General features: G+C 38.4%; 2 protein-coding genes across 2 annotated transcripts in view; one reads left to right on the top strand and one right to left on the bottom strand.

Moving 5' to 3' along the window:
- atf6 (activating transcription factor 6) overlaps positions 1 to 8253 on the top strand; it is a 72788-nt gene extending 64535 nt beyond the window's left edge. Inside the window, exon 16 of the mRNA XM_057841050.1 lies at positions 6705 to 8253. Within this exon, the coding sequence (XP_057697033.1) occupies positions 6705 to 6901 (197 nt within the window). The 3' untranslated portion in view covers positions 6902 to 8253. The remainder of the gene's footprint in view (positions 1 to 6704) is intronic.
- Positions 8254 to 10450: 2197 nt separating this feature from the next.
- The window catches only part of olfml2ba (olfactomedin-like 2Ba), a 35570-nt gene continuing 23186 nt past the window's right edge, over positions 10451 to 22834 (bottom strand). Inside the window, exons 7-8 of the mRNA XM_057840124.1 lie at positions 19542 to 19718; positions 10451 to 11193 (exon numbers count right to left, since the gene is read on the bottom strand). Coding sequence (XP_057696107.1) covers positions 10577 to 11193; positions 19542 to 19718 — 794 coding nt within the window. The 3' untranslated portion in view covers positions 10451 to 10576. The remainder of the gene's footprint in view (positions 11194 to 19541; positions 19719 to 22834) is intronic.

Here is a 22834-nt window from a genome sequence, read left to right as displayed (position 1 = left end):
CCTTTCTCTTATCAACACGCTGTAGAGTTAAATAAAGTAAGAAAACACATCTATATTAAAACACTGTAACGTTAGCACTGCTACACTGAGGTGAATGGGGGAAAAAGGCAACTTACTTTAGCCTGCTATAAAACATTGGCAGTCATCTCGTGAAAGCAAACTTGGGATTAAAAGGTGACACTTGAAACATGAAAAATCGCTGGTTAACAGCATTTGCAGACGAAAAAAATGACCAAAAAATCTATTACTGACACCACATGCAATTACAAAAAGTGCATTTTTTGCGGAGTGTAAAGTTGAAGTTAACGGTTTAGCGAACGTACTTCCGGTGAACATTTCAAAATAAAAGCATGTCATGTTCTTCATATAAATGGCGATTTCTGGAGTTAATCCCACATACTTCAAAATTCAGATTCTACACTAAGAATACCTTTAAAATGACACCCTTTATGAAAAATCTGATTGGCAATGAATTATAATTATTATAATACTATTATATATCGTACCATACTATAATATTAATGCTAGGTGTTTTTTAAGAATTGTTTTGAATCATGTGGGAAAGGCGGAGTCAGTGTTCTGAATCTGTTTACATTCCATTCTTTTGCACTAGTTAATTCTATCAGCATTTGAACTCGTTTATTTTTTTATTTGTTATTTTTATTTGTACTTAAATAAATAATTTACGTGTTCCAATATGTTTTTGTGAATTGATAAAAAATGTCATTGCTAAATTAGTAAAAACTATTTAAAAAATTTAAATTATTAGATTAGTCGACTAATCGTAAAAATAGTCGGCTGACTAATCGGGAGAAAATTAGTCGTTTGGGACAGCCCTACTTTGTGGGACTTTTTAGATTAAGCAACAAGTTCAGCAACAAGCTACTTGGCTTTGAGGGCTTTCTCATTTACCTTTGTAGTTTGTCTTTAAAAAAGTTGCCTGTTTGTGTTTTCACGAAGGCGAACAAAATACTCCATCGTCTTGTTTTGAAGCGACGGGTGTTTCGTTTTGAGATGACCTTTAAGCTTGCTTGGCACCATGGTGCTGTTTGGATAGCTGCTTGTGTCGCGTTTAAGAACTGCTCGGATTTCTAAACATCAGCCATCCTGTTGTCCTCGACAATGTGTTGGAATAAAACACAAGGGGAGGATTAACGGTCGTCACATATGGACAAAACAGAAAAGACACTTTTGTGTATATCGACACTTGACGAGTCTAATCAAATAATGGACATTAGATGTACTGGGCTCCACATTGTCGCGGACAGCAGGGTGACTGATGGTTAGAAATTGGAGCAGTTTTTGAAAGCAACATACCTCGCTCATCTGCACATGACCGAGAACTTTCTACCTACTCCTTCCTTCCTATAGCAACTCCGCTAGACGACGTAAGAAAATGGATATTGGACAATTTCACACCGGTTGAAAAACACTGCATTATTCGTACAGCCTGCACCGTATGCAGGCACAGGTTTGTGTATTTTCTGTGTTCAGCGTATTAGGTCAATGCGGTGTCACACAAACCTTTCCTTAAATGTTGGCGCCATTGCGGCAGATAACATCCCCTCAAATGGCTCTCCGGATTACTCAGATGCTTAGTAGCTAGACCTTCACCCTTTATCAGTTTGCTGCAGCTCACTTTGTCACTGAAATGTTGTGGAACACCTCCAGATGGTATCTGTAAAGGAGTGAATGAGACCATGCAAGGGCGGAGGGCCAAATCGTCTGATGTTGTTTCGTGGTTGTTCCATTGTGCCTTTCAGACCAGTAATTCTGTGAAGACTGAGGGTTGGCAGTAAGAATAAGAAAGAACAAATAAGGGCCCTCAAAGGGGAAGAGAGCTTTTAGATCGTAGCCCACAAACGACAGGGTAATTATTAGAATGACTGGTTTCTTTTATATACAGTAATAATACAGAAGATGGTAGAGATGGTTGAGCTTGAAGTCTGAAAACAAAAACAGGAATTAGCATACATTTTAGGCTGCAGGTCCACTACTGCATACTGTGTCACAGAAAGTCCCTCTTTGATTTGCATGAATAGTATTTATGTGTATCTAACACCCATGTACAAAAGTTATGTTTCATAGAGGTTAACTCATTCACTCCAAGCCATTTTCACCGGAGCAAGGCCCTTCGCTCCTGGCCGTTTTACTGGATTTTGACTGATTTTGCAAGGCCCACAGTAAATTCTGTTCTATGGCTATGTAAACATGGAACCCACCAAAAGAAAGATTAGACACTCCATTCTTTAGAAATTCGCATTAGAAAATAGCTTAGTTTGAGCAATTTTCCAATTTCTGATGAAAAAACAGAGAAATTGAGTTTTTTGTGAAAACATACATTTCAAACATAACTCTGACTTTAACACAGCTATTTTTTGCTTTAGTTACAGCCCAATGAATGTTTTCCTTTTACAAAATAACATAAACAACAAGACAAATAGAGCTTTTGATAGCAAAGTAACAATTTATTTACAGATAACTGAGAGATGATGCTGTTGTTGCTGCGATAGCCACGTAAACTTTTCCCTCATCACTGCCTGTCTCATAAAGAGGGATTTTTTTGAGTGTCTGCGAGGTATGCTATTTCTTTCTTTACCTATTGGTTGTATTTATTTTCAAAAGTATTATTCTGCCTGGTAGCTTATGCAAATATAAACGTAGTTTGACTTTCTGAGTGATCGTTTTGTGCTTTCAGCCAAAAACAAAGCACAACTGGACTTTTCTGACGTCTGGTTTCATCACCAGTTTGATAGTGAAAGTGACTTATCGAGCATCTGGTTTCACACGTATCACAGGAAATTTCAAGAGGAATAGCTGAATAATCTTACTTGTATCAAAAGCAAGAGTCATATCTAAAAAGTTAGGGTGGATGAGTTGTGGATTTTCATATGACAGAAACTTGGCCCATGGCGCTGCTAAGCACATTTGCAGTGGCTAGCGCATTAAAATGCCCAAAGCATCAATGCTGTTGGCCAAACACTGGTCTCTATGCAGACAGGAGAGCATTATCTGACTAAGTTACGTACAGTTGAAAAGTGTGGAGATAGCTATTAAATAGCGTAACACATCTCCAGCCTTGATCTGATCCAAAGAGGTCTGCTCTGCAGGTGCAAAAAGATGAATCTCAGCAGTAGATGAGGTCATAGTCAGGACGGACATCTAATGATATGAACACCTGCAGAATCTTCAGGCAGTAGAGGTAGCTCACATATCTGTCCCTCCTTAGGAGAGTCCTGTGAACCTGAGGACGCTGATGGGTTGTACAGGTGGCTGGAAAAAGAGCAGCTTTAAGAGTTTGGTGCTCTCTTGACATATTCGAGAGCATCTTACCGCAAGCTTAGAGTCAATTTCAGGAATTGATTGCTGATTCTAATGGTGAAACGGCCAAATACTGTCAGACAATGACTAATTTGTGCCAACAGACAGGACCGATGATGCTCACTGACTTCCTGGCAGCTAAACTTTGGCTTGGTTGGATCTGATTGACAGAGTTCCCGCGGGGTCTTAAAAAGTCTTTTAAGCATTGAATTTATGAATTGGGAAATAATACCTTAAGTCTTGAAAAAGTATTTAATTTTCATATCTGGGTCTTAAAGTTTATGATGTATAACTTCTCCATGTCTCATTTCTCCTCAAAAGTGTCATTTTGATTAGATAACATAGTCCAAATAAAAAAACGGGGCGGAGGAGCCAGTCACTGAGAACGCAGCCACAGGTCAAAATCGTAGATTGCAAGCACTGATGGATTACGGGATATTATGTAGTGCTTTTGACTTGCTAACCCAGGTAAAAACAGGGTTGGGTCATTGAAAGATGACTACAAATATGGCTGCTTCTTCAGTTTGTTGTGTTGTGCGATCAGCTGAAAAAGATCACTATTATTATACAGATCGATGTCACTCCCGCTCCTGCTCGCTCCCGTTGACTTTCATTCACGTCCCGTCCCGACCGCGGAATTCCCGAGTGAATCTCGTGTCCCAATGGGAGTCCCGACAAAATGTCATGCTCCACGCTACACGGGTGCAATTTTTTTTTCCTACACCTAAGAGATGGGGAAATGTAAATTCTTTTCGCCATTGGCTCAAACCAGTGGATAGCAGTGTGTTCGAGGCTTTTTGCATCGTATGCAAAAACCAAATTCAGCTGGGTGCAATTGGCATGAAGGCGCTAGTGTTCTATGCTAAATCGTCCAAGCACATAACCTCCATAAGAGGAAAGAAACTCCCTCTATTGCCGGCGTTTTTCAATTTGCCTGTTTAAGCCAGCCAGCTGCTCGCAAGCCTGAAGAGACCGAAGCTAAAGCCAGCCACTAAGCTGCTAATGTAAATGAAGTGACAGAAGCTAACACTAGCTAGCTAGCTGCGAGTGATGCCACCCCCCTGCATCCCAGCCCAGCTACAATTGCTCATGGATTTACGAGAGTGGATCTACGCACATCGTTTGGGTCCACAGCAACGATGAAAGCAGAGGTGTTGTGGTTGCCCAAAAGTTTAAGATGACGCTCACCATGCTAAATGCTAATGCTAACGAGAAAACCTCTACTTGGCCTGTTGTCTGTGGTCTGTGTATGTGCTGTGGTGGTGTTGTGTGAGTTACCTATTCAATATGCTGCATTGTTACATCCTGCACACATTCCACATTTCCACTTTCAAGAAGTGAATTAACACAAATTAACAAATTGTTTTTCTTGGTCGATATGGCTGTAAAATAGGTATTAAGTTTTTAGAAAACTGTCTTAATTAGGTCTTAAAAAGTATTAAATTTCACTTCAGGAAATTTCTTGAGTATGACAATTACTGACGCGACAGTATTTTAAGTGAATTGAAGACTTTCTAAGTGACAGTAGTTTTATTCTTACCATATTTCCTATATCAAAGGAATTTTACAAGCTTGTCTGGTTTTGAAGGTTATTAATCTCCAATGTTAAAAAGAAAAAAAAAAAACATACTTGTCTCAAACTTCAAAGATGGGTCATGTAAATTGTGGTCTCTTCTTCCTATTGGCTGCCTATCCCCCATCCACTTCCTCACTGCTTCACTTTCCAAATATGCGTGTCCAGCTATAGTTTGGAGCCGCTTTGTCTCTGTACGAGAGAGAAATCCAGCGTGACTCACCTCTAGATTCCCATCTGTAAGTGAGCCTCCAGCTGCCTCACCAAAAAAATCCTTTCACACACTTGTCTGATTTGAGTGCACTAGCATTCAACAAGAGATTAAACTGGTAGCTAAATCAAGTAGGGATATCCCAATCACATATTTTTGCGTTTTTGAAATTACCAAACAATGCTAAAATGCGTGCTTACCACACAAAAGATGACAAAATTTCACTCATTGTGAACTTATGACGGAAACTAAGGCAAATTTTCATCTGGTTTTCTTCTCGTCAGATGACAACTGGCATCCATCTCGTCATGTTTTTGTCTCTCAAGATACGTTTTTGGCGCATCTTTGTGTCATCATTGTCATGAAAAAATTGTTCGTTGACGAAATATTTTCATTATCGTCATCGTTGACGAAAACGACACTGCTTCGCTCGTAGCAATGTCTCCATGGATAGCTAATGCTAAGCTAACCTGGCAAACCTACACAGAGATACAGTCGTCGGCGTACAAATGATGGAGCTGATGCATACACTCACTGCCTATTAGTTCATTTACATCAGGGGTGTCCTAACGTTTTGCAAAGGCGGCCAGATTTGGTGTGGTAAAAATGTGGGGCGGCCGACCTTGGCTGACGTCCTTTACGTAGAACACTATATTTAAGCAAATTTTAGCAAGCCATTCTGAGTGTCACATTTGCTTTATTATTTTTTTAAATTAATAATTTCAACAATCTCGCAACTACCCTTTGTGGCGTTCTCTTTCGGCTCTCGGGCTCTTGCGAAATACTGCTGCTGTAAAATTGAGCTAGCTTCAAGTTGCTTCAATTTCTCGCTACGTATCGTCCCTGTAATCTTATCGTACATGTCAGCGTGTCTTGTTTGGTAATATCGCCTCACATTGAACTCTTTAAAAACAGTGACTGTCTCCTTGCAAATGAGGCAGACACTGTTGTGAAGAAATAGTCCAATTTCCACCTGTCCTTGAAGCGTCGGCTGTCCCAGTTAACTTTTTTTTTTTTTTTTTTGATTGTCGCTATTTTAGAAAATTGGGAGTAAAAGGTCACACGGGGTAATGTTGCTCAGAGTGCTGCTGCCTTTTAGTGGGTAAATGAGGAGCAGCATTTAGTGTGTAAGTTACTTCATATGCTGGTAGCAGTACTGCTGACCAATTTATTAAGTCTGTGTGCGGGTCAGACGTTATTGATTTTATGACAGAGGCTGGGGGCCGGATTGAATTTGACCATGGGCCGCATTTGGCCCCCGGGCCGGACTTTGGACATGTCTGATTTACATTGACGGTCGTAAAAGTCAGTTATCGACATTAAGCAGGAAAGCTAGCTAACTCAATCCAACATCTAGGCACGATTATAATAACTATGATGGAATTTTCTCTTCATTTTGTGCTTGTTACTTTTCTTACCATTCAACGGGATTACAATGTGTTTTAATGAGTGTAAGGATGTTTAGAAAGGGTTAAAAAAAATTATTTGGATTTTCCTTTATTGTGGCCTATGTGGTCAGAAATGTATCCATAACCAATACTGTAAATAGGCCCAATTTGTCCACCTTTTTAATGAAATAAAATTTTGTATCTCTTCCAGACAGCATCATCGGAGACAAGGAGTATGAAGTAATGATGCAGATTGACTGCGAAGTGACCGACACCAGGATCCTTCATATTCGTTCGGCCACCATCCCTCCAATGATGCGCGTCAACCGCACTCAAAACCTTTACGAGTCCTCCTCGGCAACCTCCAACCCCGCCCCTCCTGTCGGTGTGCTCATGGGGTTTGCGTAAGACTACAGTAAACAATCATAAAAATCTAAAAAAAAAAAAACAAAGTGGAGACAATATTTCGATGGCCACATTCTTTGTCGTGGCTTAAATTCCTGAAGGTTCTTTGTGTTGGGTGGGTGGGAGTTAGCTCCTTGTGTGGCTGCACTGACTTCCCTACATAACCTCAGACGTCCCACGTACGGATAATTGCTTAGCAGCAGGGGGCTGAGCAGTGAACCCAGAGTCACCCCCTCGCAACACAAATGCACCATAGCAGCTCTATCCACAAGTCCACTTTTTCCTTTTGTTCCTCATGTCTGGATCAACGAAGGTATGAATTGATACTTCCAACATTTCTACTTTTCTCAAAAGCGAAAATTTGAATGTTGCATATTATGAACAAATATTACAGAGGCTACAAACAGGTAGCTCAAAAAGTGATGTTCTAAAAATCCAACCACTGTGTACAGCATGTGCTTGGTATTTGGTATTTTTGTGTTTTTCTAAGATGAAGGGTAGTTGTTTTTTTTTTTAATATTTGATCAATTTGAGATGTTTTGTGTATTTATTTCTATTATTGTCGTCCTGGGTGACATGTCTAAAAGCTGGTTTTGTCAAAAGGATTAACGTGTCTAGTTTATTTTGTATACCACTGAATGTGGCACTGCTCTGGGCTGTAGCTAGTTATTTAGGAGCCCATAATATAGGCCCTCCACAACCACATTAACTAAAAAATTGTACTGCTTGGGTCAATTTTGACACAACAAAATATCAATGAAGTGTCAATGGATTTGTGATATGCATATTCATTGAATTTTAATTATAATTAATGATTATGATATCGACATTTGGAAAAAATGTATTAAAAAATCAGATTTTGTCCATATTGCCCAGAAGTAATCCGAACCTTTGACAAAATTGAATCCGGTGTGTACAAGTTTTTTTTTGTTGATGTTTTGTTTTTTGTCAGATTGAATTTAGAGCTGTCATGGGGGTGGGGGCAAAGAAAATTATTCTTTTTGTAAAGTGCACTTGAGGCTTTTCCAATTTAAAACTATATATAATATATATGTTGGGGTTGTGACAATGTTTTAGTAGTTTGAAATACACAACATGGGATGTTCAATTCTGGCTTGAAATGTAAAGTTGAATTTGAAATCATGGTTTATTTGCTGATGATCAGCCATCTCTGTTTAGCTGCATGCTTATTTTAGCAGTGTTTCATTTTATTTTATTTTTTTTAAACTGCCCTACTGTAAGTGTGCGTATTTCAGAAATACATTTTGACTTCCCTTATGTGACTGCAAGCCAATTATACTGAAAGACATGATGTGTTTTGTACATAGGTCAAAATAAACACTGGATTTCCTGTATACATAATTGCTTCTTTATTTTTTGCTTTCTTTTTGTGTGTGTGTGTCATATTTCTTGTAGTATCCCACACCCTCAAACGGTCAGGAATAGAATAAATGCTTAGAGACAGGGACTTTTACCCCCAAAAAAACATTTAGAACGCTAATGGAAAGTAGTGATTATGAATTTCAAGGTCATTGACGCTGACGTTACAACTTACCGGGACGTTTATTCTGAAAGCTACAGAAAGTGAAATAAGCAGAACTCTGTAAATCTGACATTTCTTGTATATGGCAATACAGTAGTGCCTCGACGTACAATCAGTTTGACACGATCCTTTCGACATCAGACAAAGTTTGACTCTCCATTTGTTTCTACATCTGACGACATGCTCGAAATACGACGATTTATGACCGCGTCGCAGTTTTTTCCGCAAGACTGACGCACGGTGGATTATCTTGTGAGAGAAATCAACATGGGTTCCAAGAATGTTAGTGCAGGTGGTGAAAAAGGTGAGGCTTACCATCAAAATGAAGATCAAAATGATAAAAAAATGTGAGCGTAGGGTGCACATCCGTGAATTGGCTCAACAATACGGCCGTATGATCTCGGCGGTCCTCTTCCGTTCGACAGTCTTTATATAAATTAAAGGGAAAATTATTAGTATTGTATCATCACCATCTCCGTCAGGTTTTTAATTTATTTCAGAATTTGTGCAACACAACATGCCTACTGTCCGCCGCAGCTGAACGTGAAAAGTGAATGGTAAAAAGTCCTCCCTCACTCTGACAAGTCAGCCACGTGGTGCGTTCAGGTACACCACGCAAATACGTCTGCCATATTTGAACCCGATTCATTAACACTATTTCAGATATTACTATTATATCGTTATTCCGATTTTTACTCATAATTTATTTGTTTTGCTCTGTGTGATTGCTATTTGCAATATTACCAGCAGTATTTATTAAGGATTTAGTCTAGGTTTTCGGGCTGTGGAACGAATTAATGGAATTATAAAGTATTCTTATGGGAAAATCTTGCTCGACATACGACCATTTCGACTTACAAACAAGGTCCTGGAACGAATTAACTTCATATGTAGAGGTAACACTATATCTATTTTTTGAGTTGGCAAGAAGATTGAGCAGAGGTTGCCATTTCCTCTTTTGGTCCTTTGAAGGACTAGACAAGTTGGTATAAACGCTGATACACTCGAAACAGTTAAAAAGTAACTAAGAAAATAGGCACACATTATTAGAGTTCCTACACCTGTGTAATATGTCTCTTGCCGCATGAGGCACATACCACAGTGGATAACTAATGTGTGATAAGTAGGCTGAACAATCTTGTATTTTATTAGCTAAAAAAGTATTTACTGGTATCTAAGGGTAGGCTGGCATTGAATATTTTCCATACTTGCAGGAAATATTTGTTTTTAATGAACGATTTCCCCCCCCCACTTTTTTAATTGTTAAATTTCCGGTGGCCTGCACTTGCTAGCTGTTAGCTTGCTAGCCACCTACTGGTTAGCTGCTCCTGTCCCAGGCGGTAAAAGGTAAGCTTTTAATTTTATTTTGTGTTCATGTTATTTCAGCCATAATGTTGGTAAGTATTGAAAAGGGATTTTTATATATTTTTAATTAGTGTTTAAAATAAAAAAATGATTAGTGCCAACGTAGCTGTCAATGATTTAAGAATGTAACTGATCTCTTTCCCAGTGCAGTTAGCTTTTTCAATGACTTACTTACCTACTTAACATTTTTTAAATTTAATGAAATTTAGGTTACTACGGTGGAATATGTGTCTTGTACATTCATTTGTGCTTATATGCTCTATTAACAAGGGAAGTATCTTTTTTTTTCTTTGTTTTTTGACAGTTTTAATGATAACTAACAGTTTTAATGATAACTTGTTAACATCTTCAAGTTTTATTAAAAATGTGGCTTTTGGCATATTTTTTGTATTAAAAAAATATACGTTACGCATTATTTCAATTTAAAAACACGTCAACATCTTCAACTTTTATTAAAAATGTGGCTATTTGTACTCAATAAAATATAAGTTACGCTTTTTTTTCAATTTAAAAACACGTCATATTTTTGCTACGAGTTTGGAATTTTTATTAGATGTGCAAATGTCAACTGTTTTTTTGTTTTTTTAATTGTCCAGACTTCCATCAGTCGGTGTGCGGTCGGCTTCACAACATGATATCGAATGTCCGAAGTGACTCACGTTTTATTTAATTCTGGTACAAATTTAACAAATATTGACATTTACCATTATAGGTCAGTTGGACTGATCTACAATCCACTTAAGAATTTAAATTCACTGCAATTAAAAGCCTTAATTGGAGTCTACATAGGCAAACTTAATGTCATATGTGACTTGGTGTCCATTGTCCCATGCGTACAGTACACCCTCTTTGGGGTTGTAGTCAATTTGGGTTGTGTAAGTGTAATTGTTGGTGAAGGGCATTCTGGGAATCATCTGAGTGTTGGTGTGCGTGTCGAAGGCGTATTCCAAATTGGCATCCTTGTGGTTGTAGCTGTCAACAGCGTACAAGACGCCGCACACAATGAAGCAGTTCCCGTAGTAGTTTCTCCTCAGCCCGGTTCTCCACGTGGTTTCCCTCTGCATGCTGAGGTCAACTGGGTTCAGGCGACTCAGGACGACCACTTCCTGTAAAAAGCCTTCGTCGTCCAACGCCGGATAGATGATCCACAGGCCGCTCTCGTCCAAAGCAAAGTCAATGTCTGAGTGACTGCGCCACTCCCACGCCGCCGTGGACTCTTCCATCACGGCATCGTGCAGCATGGTCCAGGCAGCCACGTAGCGCTGTTGTAGGTCAAATTTGATGATGTCTCGAGAGAAGGCGCGGTTGTAGTAGAAGGCTCCATTGTAGACCACGTGACCGGTTCCAATCCAGTTATAAGGAAGCTTGTAGGAGTTGGTGAAACGGCCTGGGAAAAGAATTTAGAAAGACATTTTCAGATGTTAGTAAAACAAAAATACAGTGCTTGAGTTTTAATATTGAAGAATAGACTTCAACAGGCATTGCTCCAAGGCTTCACGTATGGAGGCCGGGAGTAACCATAGGCGGAGTTTGACTTTTGGGGCAAGGGGGGGCACAATATGTTGATGCCAAAACGCAGTGTCAGCAATAAAATTAACTTACAAGAATATTCAATATAATAAGTTGACAATGAGCGTTTTTTTGCTTCCCATCATTCTTGAGGGGAATTCTAAATCAGGCTGCTTAGGCGAGGCTTTTCCCCAAGATCATCATCCATTGAATTTGGTACACCTGCCGGTGTCGTGCCAATGTAGTTACCCCAGTCAAAAATTGTATACCCTGGGCGGAGCCATATGGAGGTAGATTTGGGACTTTATAAAAAAAGTTGCTTCAATCAAAATATATATTTTCAACCAAAAAAAGTCGCTTCAATCAAAAAAAATGTGTTTGAATGCAAAAATAAATTTGAAACTCAAAAAACTCAAATAAATGCATGTAAAAGCTATTTTTCTTTGATTATTTTTTATTTTATTTTTTTAACTGAAGTCAAGTTTTTTTTTTGACTGAAGCAACTTTTTTGATTGAAGTAATGTTGATTTGTGTTTGGACATTTTTCTCTTTATTTCGACCCATGATAAAAAAATTTTTTTTGTTTGTTCATTTCATTCATTTCTGTTGCAGTTTTATTGCTTTAACATATATATATATATATTATATATATGTTAGGGCTGTCAAACGATTAAAATTTTTAATCGAGTTAATTACAGCTTATAAATTAATTAATCATAATTAATCGCAATTCAAACCATCTATAAAATATGCCATATTTTTCTGTAAATTATATATATATTATTTAAAATAAATCGTTGGAATGGAAAGATAAGACAAGATGGATATATACATTCAACATACGGAGGATAAGGACTGTAGTGGGCATTTCACTCTACTGTCATTTAAATCTGTCTATGCTGTCCTCACTCCGAAGTGTCTACTTTTTCCAAAGCTAGACAGCTAGAGAACGACGCCTTAATAATCAGACTTCTTCCTTTTTCATCTGATTTATTAATAAAATGGCCTCAAACCATTGTCCTCTTTAGACCGTCATAAAACTACAAAAAAAAGTACACAAGCATTGCATTAGCAACAACGTTAGCTTAGCACACCATACAGGTTCACTAAACATAAACAAAAAGCGTCTCATACAAAAAATATAACATTTCGCTTACTAACATAATATGCACATTCTTTACAACAACCATACTTACGGACAAATCTTGTCCAAGGATCATATAAGCACAACATTACAACGTAGGCGTCAGCCCGAGACGTCGTGCAAGCATATTGAACTGTCAAGAAAACAATGAACCATGTCGCAAAGCGACCACAAGAGTTCGCTGTTAGACAGCACAAAAAGCCTTGCTATAAAACTTACCAAAAGGCAGAATACTGTCTGAGCGGGACATGTGCGTTAATTGCGTCAAATATTTTAACGTAATCAATTTAAAAAATTAATTACCGCGCGTTAACGCGATAATTTTGACAGCCCTAATATATATATACTGGACTGTCTCAGAAAATTAGAATACACAATATTCTAATTTTCTGAGACAGTCCTGTACATTAATCCACCATTTAAAGCAGGGGTGTCCAAACTTTTTGCAAAGGGGACCAGATTTGGCGTGGTAAAAATGTGGGGGGCCGACCTTGGCTGACGTCCTTTACATAGAACAATATACAGGACTGTCTCAGAAAATTAGAATATTGTGTATTCTAATTTTCTGAGACAGTCCAGTATATATATGTCAATTACATGCAATGACACTTTTTGGCCACTTTTTGAGAAAAATGTATTTTGTAAAAATGTAATAGTTTTACTAAGCCATACTTTTTACTTTTACTTGAGTAGATTTGTGAAGAAAAACCACTTCTCTTACGCCCCTACTTTTGGCTACACAAGAGTCGTTACATTTTTCCTCTTCATTCTATATATTCGATGTATTAAATTTTTTTGCCAGCGAAGCCAAGAGTAGCTCGACTAATTTCACCAATGAGACGTCACAACAATAATCACATGACTCCATTGAACCAATTAGACGCAAGCTTGCAATTCTATGATCACGGCAGCCTGTTCAATCACATGGCGGCTTTAAAGCACCGTAAAAAATTAAGTATTTGACATAGAGCACTGCTCAACATGACTCGAAAGCGTGGATTTATACCTCTCTCCCAGTTTTTATTTGGTGCCGATTGACCACGGAAAACCGGAGATATGATTCTTTAGATTTCATAATTGTAAGTGAATGAACTATTCAAACTAGGAACCTTTTCTCCACTAGAGGGCACTCATGCTCAATTGACAAATAATTCCTAATTTCTGTCTTTTTTTTTTTCTCTCTCGCCAGGTTGCACTTGATCAAAACCTTGTCTTGTGCTTCAAGGTTGCTAAGTTAGCTGTTAGCTTGCTAGCCACAGAATAGTTAGCTGCTCTTGTCTCAGGTGGTAAAAGGTAAGCTTTGAATTTTATTTTGTGACAGTAATCTGACAATGATTATTTTCCATATTTGCCGGAAATATTTGCTTTTATTGTTGTTTCTTCCAACTATTATGTATCTTTTTTTTTTATTTTATTATTGTTAGATTTCCGGTGGGCTGCACTCGATCAAAACCTTGTCTTGTGCTTTAAGGTCGCTAAGTTAGCAGTTAGCTTCCTAGCCCCCGACTGGTTAGCTGCTCTTGTCTCAGGTGGTATAAGGTAAGCTTTGAATTTTATTTTGTGTTCATGTTATTTCAGACATAATGTTGGTAAGTATTGAAAAGGGATTTTTATTTTTAATTAGCGTTTAAAATGAAAACTGACAAGTGTCAATTGAAAGGTCTTAAAAATCAACTGGAATTCAAGGATTTTTTTTTTTTTTTTGGTATTTCTTTGGCTTAATGTGGTTAGTCAATGGGTTATTGTACAGTATCATTAAAAAAAGCAGTTTATAAATAAATGATCGATACACAATAGCATAACTTTACATTCAAATAATCAGGTAATTTTCGGCCAAGTGCCTGTTTTTGGGGGGCAAAATTAGTAATTTAGACATTTCTGCATCCATACAAAAAAAAAAAAAAAAAAAAAAAAAAAAGGGTTTTGCGTGTTTTATTTTGTGTTATTATTATTGTAATGACTGTGCAATATTTTAATCTAAAAACGACGAGGGCAGATAGCCAGCAAGACGTGCTGAGGCACTAGTGACATCGGAATTCAACCTAAATAAATTGTGACTGTATATAGAAAAATGCAAAATTTGCTTTTGTTGAGTAAAATTAAGATGATTCTGCATACTTTCCTCAAGTATTACGTTTCTGATTTGAAACTTGAGTGACTTATTAGCTGTAGAAAACTGATGTCAAAATTGCACTAAATAAAAAAAAAGATTTAAGTCTTTATTTTGGGCAAAAACTCATGTTTGTTGTTAAATAATGTGGCTTATAGTCCAGTGCGGTTTATTTGTTGATTTATTTGGGTTAGTTGGTAACACTTTATTTGACAGCGCCATCTTAAGGCTGTCGTAATACTGTCATAATTATGACACTAACATGATCATTAATGAATGCTTATGACAGATGTGATTAAGTGTGTGTGTCACGAATTCCTTTTATTTTCAGCTCAGATCTTTTACATCCATCCAAAAGTGAGATAATTTGCCAGATGGCACAAAATGACATCTGTCATAAGCATTTATCAAAGCTCATGGCAGTGTCATGTCAAAAGTTATGGTGATCTAATGTCAAACAAAGTGTTACTAAATACCATAACTAGCAATTAATGAAACAAATGGAACAGTAACTGAAGGAATAATCAGCACAGAAGATGAATTTTGATCGATATCTACATCTGTAGCGCTGCAATGCATGCTAGGAGGCATGTTGGACGACAACAGTTTTGGCAGCAAAGGTTGACTGTCTCCCCCAAGGGAGCAGTGATGGCCACATGAAGCTTCTCGAAGCAATGAAGCTTAGCAGCCAATTGGTTCAAAGCTTCATGGTGGTTCATTTGGTCTGATGACAGTCTTATGATGCCGCTGTCAAATAAAGTGTTACAGGTTAATATCTTTAGGTGTAAATGTCCCATTATACAGTGAGGACAGCTGCGGCTTATCGTCCAGTCCGGCTTATCTATGAAAAATGTTGTTTTCATCATAGGTGGAGTTTGACTTTTGGGCCGGGGGGGGGCACAACATGTTGATGACCCCAAAATGCAGTGTCAGCAATAAAATTAACTTACAAGAATATTTATAATAATAAGTTGAAAATGAGTATTTTTTTGTTTTGTTTTCATTCTTGAGGGGAATTCTAAATCAGGCTGCTTAGGACAGCTATACTTCTCGCCAAGATCGTCATCCAATGAATATGTTACGCCCACTGGTGTCGTGCCAAGTAGTTACCCCAATCAAAAATTGTATCCACTGGGCGGAGCCATAAGAAGGTAGATTTGTGTCTTCGTTATTCGATCAGAAGAAATGTGTTTGAATGCAAAAATAAATTTGAAACTCAAAAAGTGCATTTGAAAGCTTTTTTTTTTTATTTTTTATTTTTTAAACTTTTGATTGAAGCAAGTTTTTTTATTTAAGTAATGTTGTTTTATGTTTGGGTCACATTTTGGCTAGGACATTTGTGTCTTTATTATTCAATCAAAAAATACGTTTCTTCAAACAAAAAAATATATATTTTCAAATAAAAAAATCATTTCTATCAAAAAATGTCATTCTTAGAAAAAAAGTTTTCGAATGCGAAAAAATATTTAAGACTCAAATATATATCCTTTTTGTGTTTGGGCCATATTATGGGTAGGACATTTGTGTCTAAATCATTCAATCCCCCAGAAAGTTGCTTCAATCAAAAAAAAAAACAAAAAAACTTTCAAACAAAGAAAATAATAATTTGAAAAATAAAATTCCCCTCCCCTAAAAAAAAAAAATAATAATAATAATATGCAAGCAAATGACCATCTAAGGTGCTAGTCACATGATCTGTTCAAAAAATAATTTTGACCCATTATAATTCATTATATTCATTTTTGTTGTTTGCTTTATTGCTTTACAACTTATATATTTACAGGGGTGCACATAAGTGGTCCGCATGCGCACATGCGTACTGGACGTAGACAAACGCGCTGGCCCTCAACGGCTTCCATACGCTTTTGCGCACCAATGGCTGACCACTGTATTTGCGCCGGACACGAGAAAATCACTTCTCAAAATGTCAAAGAGGCAGGCCCCACTGAGTAATTATTTCCGTGTTCCCCCACCCCCGTCAAAAGACAGACAGACGACAGGGACGTCACCGGAGATATTGAAAAAAAGGAATTTTGCTGAAAAGTGGCTGCAGGAGGTACCATGGCTAGAAGCAAATGATGCTGCACGGAAATGTGGTGCAAAATTTTCCGTGAGAATCCCACTGTCGCTGATAAGAGCAGCGCATTTTATATAGGGTAAAATAATTTCAGCCATCCAAACTTTGAAAAGCACGGGAAAAAAAGGAGCATGTGGCAGTTAAGCAAACTATCGATGTCAGACAGGACCCCACTCGCCCTATGGACAAGTGGCGGAATAAAGTTGATGATGAACAGCGCCATGCACTGAAAAACGTATTTTTGCTCGAATTTCACATAGCTACACATGCACGTTCAATGAGCTCATATGAGGAGGACATACAAATAATTAATTAAAGGTAACTGGCTCTAAGTAAAGCTTGTCATAATTTTATTGCATCAGGCGGGTCAGCTCTCAAGCTCAGTGAGGACCAAGTCACATCTCCGGGTCCTCCTCTGGGAACCTGGGCAAAAAAAATATGTGCACCCCTGTATATATACTGTATATAGTACTGTATATATACTGTATATACACACACACACACACACACACATATATATATACAGTGCCTTGCAAAAGTATTCGGCCCCCTTGAATCTTGCAACCTTTCGCCACATTTCAGGCTTCAAACATAAAGATATGAAATTTAATTTTTTTGTCAAGAATCAACAACAAGTGGGACACAATCGTGAAGTGGAACAACATTTATTGGATAATTTAAACTTTTTTAACAAATAAAAAACTGAAAAGTGGGGCGTGCAATATTATTCGGCCCCTTTACTTTCAGTGCAGCAAACTCACTCCAGAAGTTCAGTGAGGATCTCTGAATGATCCAATGTTGTCCTAAATGACCGATGATGATAAATAGAATCCACCTGTGTGTAATCAAGTCTCCGTATAAATGCACCTGCTCTGTGATAGTCTCAGGGTTCTGTTTAAAGTGCAGAGAGCATTATGAAAACCAAGGAACACACCAGGCAGGTCCGACATACTGTTGTGGAGAAGTTTAAAGCCGGATTTGGATACAAAAAGATTTCCCAAGCTTTAAACATCTCAAGGAGCACTGTGCAAGCCATCATATTGAAATGGAAGGAGCATCAGACCACTGCAAATCTACCAAGACCCGGCCGTCCTTCCAAACTTTCTTCTCAAACAAGGAGAAAACTGATCAGAGATGTAGCCAAGAGGCCCATGATCACTCTGGATGAACTGCAGAGATCTACAGCTGAGGTGGGAGAGTCTGTCCATAGGACAACAATCAGTCGTACACTGCACAAATCTGGCTTTTATGGAAGAGTGGCAAAAAGAAAGCCATTTCTCAAAGATATCCATAAAAAGTCTCGTTTAAAGTTTGCCACAAGCCACCTGGGAGACACACCAAACATGTGGAAGAAGGTGCTCTGGTCAGATGAAACCAAAATTGAACTTTTTGGCCACAATGCAAAAGGATATGTTTGGCGTAAAAGCAACACAGCTCATCACCCTGAACACACCATCCCCACTGTCAAACATGGTGGTGGCAGCATCATGGTTTGGGCCAGCTTTTCTTCAGCAGGGACAGGGAAGATGGTTAAAATTGACGGGAAGATGGATGCAGCCAAATACAGGAACATTCTGGAAGAAAACCTGTTGGTATCTGCACAAGACCTGAGACTGGGATGGAGATTTATCTTCCAACAGGACAATGATCCAAAACATAAAGCCAAATCTACAATGGAATGGTTCAAAAATAAACGTATCCAGGTGTTAGAATGGCCAAGTCAAAGTCCAGACCTGAATCCAATTGACAATCTGTGGAAAGAGCTGAAGACTGCTGTTCACAAACACTCTCCATCCAACCTCACTGAGCTGGAGCTGTTTTGCAAGGAAGAATGGGCAAGAATGTCAGTCTCTCGATGTGCAAAACTGATAGAAACATACCCAAGCGACTTGCAGCTGTAATTGGAGCAAAAGGTGGCGCTACAAAGTATTAACGCAAGGGGGCCGAATAATATTGCACGCCCCACTTTTCAGTTTTTTATTTGTTAAAAAAGTTTAAATTATCCAATAAATTTTGTTCCACTTCACGATTGTGTCCTACTTGTTGTTGATTCTTGACAAAAAATGAAAATTTTATATCTTTATGTTTGAAGCCTGAAATGTGGCGAAAGGTTGCAAGGTTCAAGGGGGCCGAATACTTTTGCAAGGCACTGTATGTATATATATATATATATATATACTGGACTGTCTCGGGAAATTAGAATACACAATATTCTAATTTTCTGAGACAGTCCTGTATATTGTTCTATGTAAAGGACGTCAGCCAAGGTCGGCCCCCCACATTTTTACCACGCCAAATCTGGTCCCCTTTGCAAAAAGTTTGGACACCCCTGCTTTAAATGGTGGATTAATGTACAGGACTGTCTCAGAAAATTAGAATATTGTGTATTCTAATTTTCTGAGACAGTCCAGTATATATATATATATATATATATATACATATAGGAAAGTCAATTACATGCATTTACATTTTTCGGCCACCGGGGGTCCTGCCCCCCCCCCCCCCCCCCTTAAACTCGGCTTACGGTTTTCATGTCAAATTTCTTGGGTAGCGGCTTACAGTCAGATGAGCCTTATAGTCCGAAAATTACACTATTTAAAAAAGAATTAATCTGGATTTATTAGGAAACGACTTTGAATTTTTTGATGCCGCTTCCTCATGGAGACTCATATGTCCCTAAGGGGGTTGCCTGTTTTGGTTTTAGGTCGCTGGTGTCTTTGGCGTTGAAAATATTTGAATTTTAAGTTTTTGAAAATAGGGCCCCTACAGAGCGGCCCCGGACCCCGTTTCCCATCAACTGATAGTGAAGTCTATGATCGACATTTGTTGGAAAGAGAGGCAGGAATGGTATTATGAGAGCAATCAAAATCTCACAAATAACAAAAAATGCTTTACCTTTTTTGAAAACCTCCATGTTCTGGAACTCCAGGAGGTTGTTCCCGTAATAGTAATTGGTGACATAAATCCTGTCTTTGTCCGACTTGGGATCCTTCATCCAGGCCCCTTCGGTCCTGCCGTATTTGTTGTGAGTCACTGGTTCAGAGATGGTTGCCAGGGTGTCCTTACATTCTTCTGTGAAAAAAACCCCCGAGTGTTATGAGTGAGGATTTAGGAGAGCATCAACATCTTCCAGACCTACCTCAAAGAGGCTGAATATAATTACTGTAACAGGCTTTTATTTGAACCAGTCCGATGCATGCAAGGTTGTCACACTGTTCAAATAATACCCTATTGTACCATTGCAAGACTTACATCATTCCCAAAAATAGACGTTAAAGGTTTCTACCTCTTTTTAGTAACCTCAGTCAATTAGGTTATATCAAGAAGTATTTGTTCTTTAGCCAGGTTTTGCAAAAACTACACTACTAGTTCTGCAGTGTTGTGATTGGACCAAAGAAGAGCTCTGAACATTGCGTGTAAATCATGTTTTTTTGTTTGTTTGTTTGTTTGTTTTAAACAGTTGTTAACATTTAAAGTTGGGGTGCGTTCTTCTGTAATTTGTCAGTAATTAATGACTCCACCCTGCCGTTTTTTACCGTCCACCATGTTCATGGTCAAAGGAAAACTGGAGACAAGGTTATAGTGAATGGGCAATTGAGTGGGAAGTCTTTTATGTTAACTGTATGCTAACCAGTTCAAAAATTGACGTCTATTGCCATCAAAGGCAGCGAATAAGATGATGACAGATTCAAGATTTGATTCATTCGTCGACTTTGACTTGTTGAAAAGAATAGAATGCGCAGGACTCCCACTATTTCCAACAACTACAGTGGGGAGAACAAGTATTTGATGTAGAGGTCTGTAATTTGTATCATAAGTTCTCTTTAACTGTGTGGGACGGAATCTAATACAAAAAAACAGAAAATCATGTTGTATGATTTTTAATTAATAAATTTGCATTTAATTGCATGAAATAAGTATTTGATACATCACAAAAATCAAACTTAATATTTGGTACAGAAACCTTTGTTTGCTATTACAGATACCAAGCGTTTCCTGTAGTCCTTGACAAGGTTTGCACACACTGCAGCAGGGATTTTGGCCCACTCCTCCATGCAGATCTTCTCCAGAGCCTTTAGGTTTCGGGGCTGCTGCCGGGCAACACGGACTTTCAGCTCCCTCCATAGTTTTTCTATCGGGTTCAGATCTGCTGACTGGCTAGGCCACTCCAGGACCTTAAGATGCTTCCTACGGAGCCACTCTTTAGTTGCCTTGGCTGTGTGCTTTGGGTCGTTGTCATGCTGGAAGACCCAGCCACGACCCATCTTCAGGGCTCTCACTGAAGGAAGGAGGTTGTCAGCCAAGATCTGGCGATACATAGCCCCATCCAACCTCCCCTCAATACGGTGCAGTCGTCCTGTACCCTTGGCAGAGAAGCAGCCCCAAAAAATGATGTTTCCTCCTCCATGTTTCACGGTTGGGATGGTGTTCTTGGGATTGTACTCATCCTTCTTTTTCCTCCAAACACGACGAGCTGAGTTTAGACCAAAAAGTTCAATTTTGTCTCATCCGACCACATGACCTTCTCCCATTGCTCGTCTGGAGCATCCAGATGGTCAGTGGCAAACTTCAGACGTGTCTGGACATGCACTGGCTTCAGCAGCGGGACCTTGCATGCGATGTAGGATTTTAATCCATGACGGCATAATGGGTTTTCTTCGAGACTGTGGTTCCAGCTCTCTTCAGGTCATTGACCAGGTCCTGCCGTGTAGTTCTGGGCTGATCCCTCACCTTCCACATGATCAGTGATGCCCCACGAGGTGAGATCTTGCATGGAGCCCCAGAACGAGCCAGATTGACCGTCAACTTGAACCTCTTCCATTTTCTAAGAATCGCTCCAACAGTTGTTACCTTCTCACCAAGCTGCTTGCTTATTTTCCTGTAGCCCATCCCAGCCTTGTGCAGGTCTATTATTTTATCCCTGATGTCCTTACACAGCTCTTTGGTCTTGGCCATTGTGGAGAGGTTGGAGTTTGTTTGTTTGAGCATGTGAACAGGTGTCTTTTATAAAGGTAACAAGTTCAAACAGGTGCAGTTACTTCCGGAAATGAGTGGAAAACAGGAGGGGTTCTTAAAAAAGAACTAAGAGCCGAAATATTTACTAGTTGGTAATGTATCAAATACTTATTTCATGCAGTTAAATACAAATTTATTATTTAAAAATTATACAATGTGATTTTCTGGATTTTTGTATTAGATTCTGTCCCTCACAGTTGAAGAGAACTTATGACACAAATTACAGACCTCTGCATGGGTTGCAAGTGGGAAAACCAGAAAAATCGGCAGTGTATCAAATACTTGTTCTCCCCACTGTAGGACAATTTTGAAATTTGGCCAAATTGGGGGTCTCAGAGTGGAACCTAGTCACCTGGGTGTTTTCCGCCATATGTATTGTACGTATATATATTTGTATGTTTTATGTCTTATAGTCTGAAAAATATGATACCAAAAAAATTGTTACTGAGTAGAGAGAGGTGCTCCGATAAAGATTTTTTTTAAACTTCAGATCCTATTTTTTCTAGACTTTTTGCTGATACTGACCCGATGCCTATCCGATACCTATATTTTTAGATAATTAGAAATAGAACTGCAAAAAATAACGCAACGATCAAATGACAAATCAGATTTTTAAAAAAAATTTGTATTCAAGTGAGCTCTGCTCGTATGTCCTCAAGAAATGCTCTGTTTACAAATTTTCCATAATGCTCATTTTACCATCTTCGGTTTTCTAAAGAGAGGTCATCTCACACAGCGGACATGTTTGCCTGGTGGTTTGATTTACAGCATTTAAATCATTAAAGGTTAACAACATTTTTTTTTATCCATGATCTGCACCAAATGTTCAGGGTTCCTTTTCAGTCCAACAATAACACTGCAGAACTGGTTTTTCACATGAATATTGGAACGTGTCAACAAATCGAATAATGTATGACACTACAAAAATAGGTATATTGGAACGTGTCAACAAATCGAATAATATATGGCACTACAAAAATAGGTACATTGGTCGGCAATACCGATACTGAGGATTGTATTGGGCAGAGGTGGGTAGAGTAGCCAAAAATTTGACTTAAGTATGAGTTGTGTTAAAAGGTAAAATAGTCATCCAAAAAAATGTACACAAGTACAAGTAAAAAAGTATTTGGTGAAAAGAATACTCAATTAATGAGTAACATTGTGAGTAACTG

Source organism: Corythoichthys intestinalis, chromosome 7 (genome assembly GCF_030265065.1).
Source record: "Corythoichthys intestinalis isolate RoL2023-P3 chromosome 7, ASM3026506v1, whole genome shotgun sequence".
NCBI classification, from domain to species: domain Eukaryota; kingdom Metazoa; phylum Chordata; class Actinopteri; order Syngnathiformes; family Syngnathidae; genus Corythoichthys; species Corythoichthys intestinalis.
This window is presented reverse-complemented; position numbering and strand designations above follow the sequence as displayed.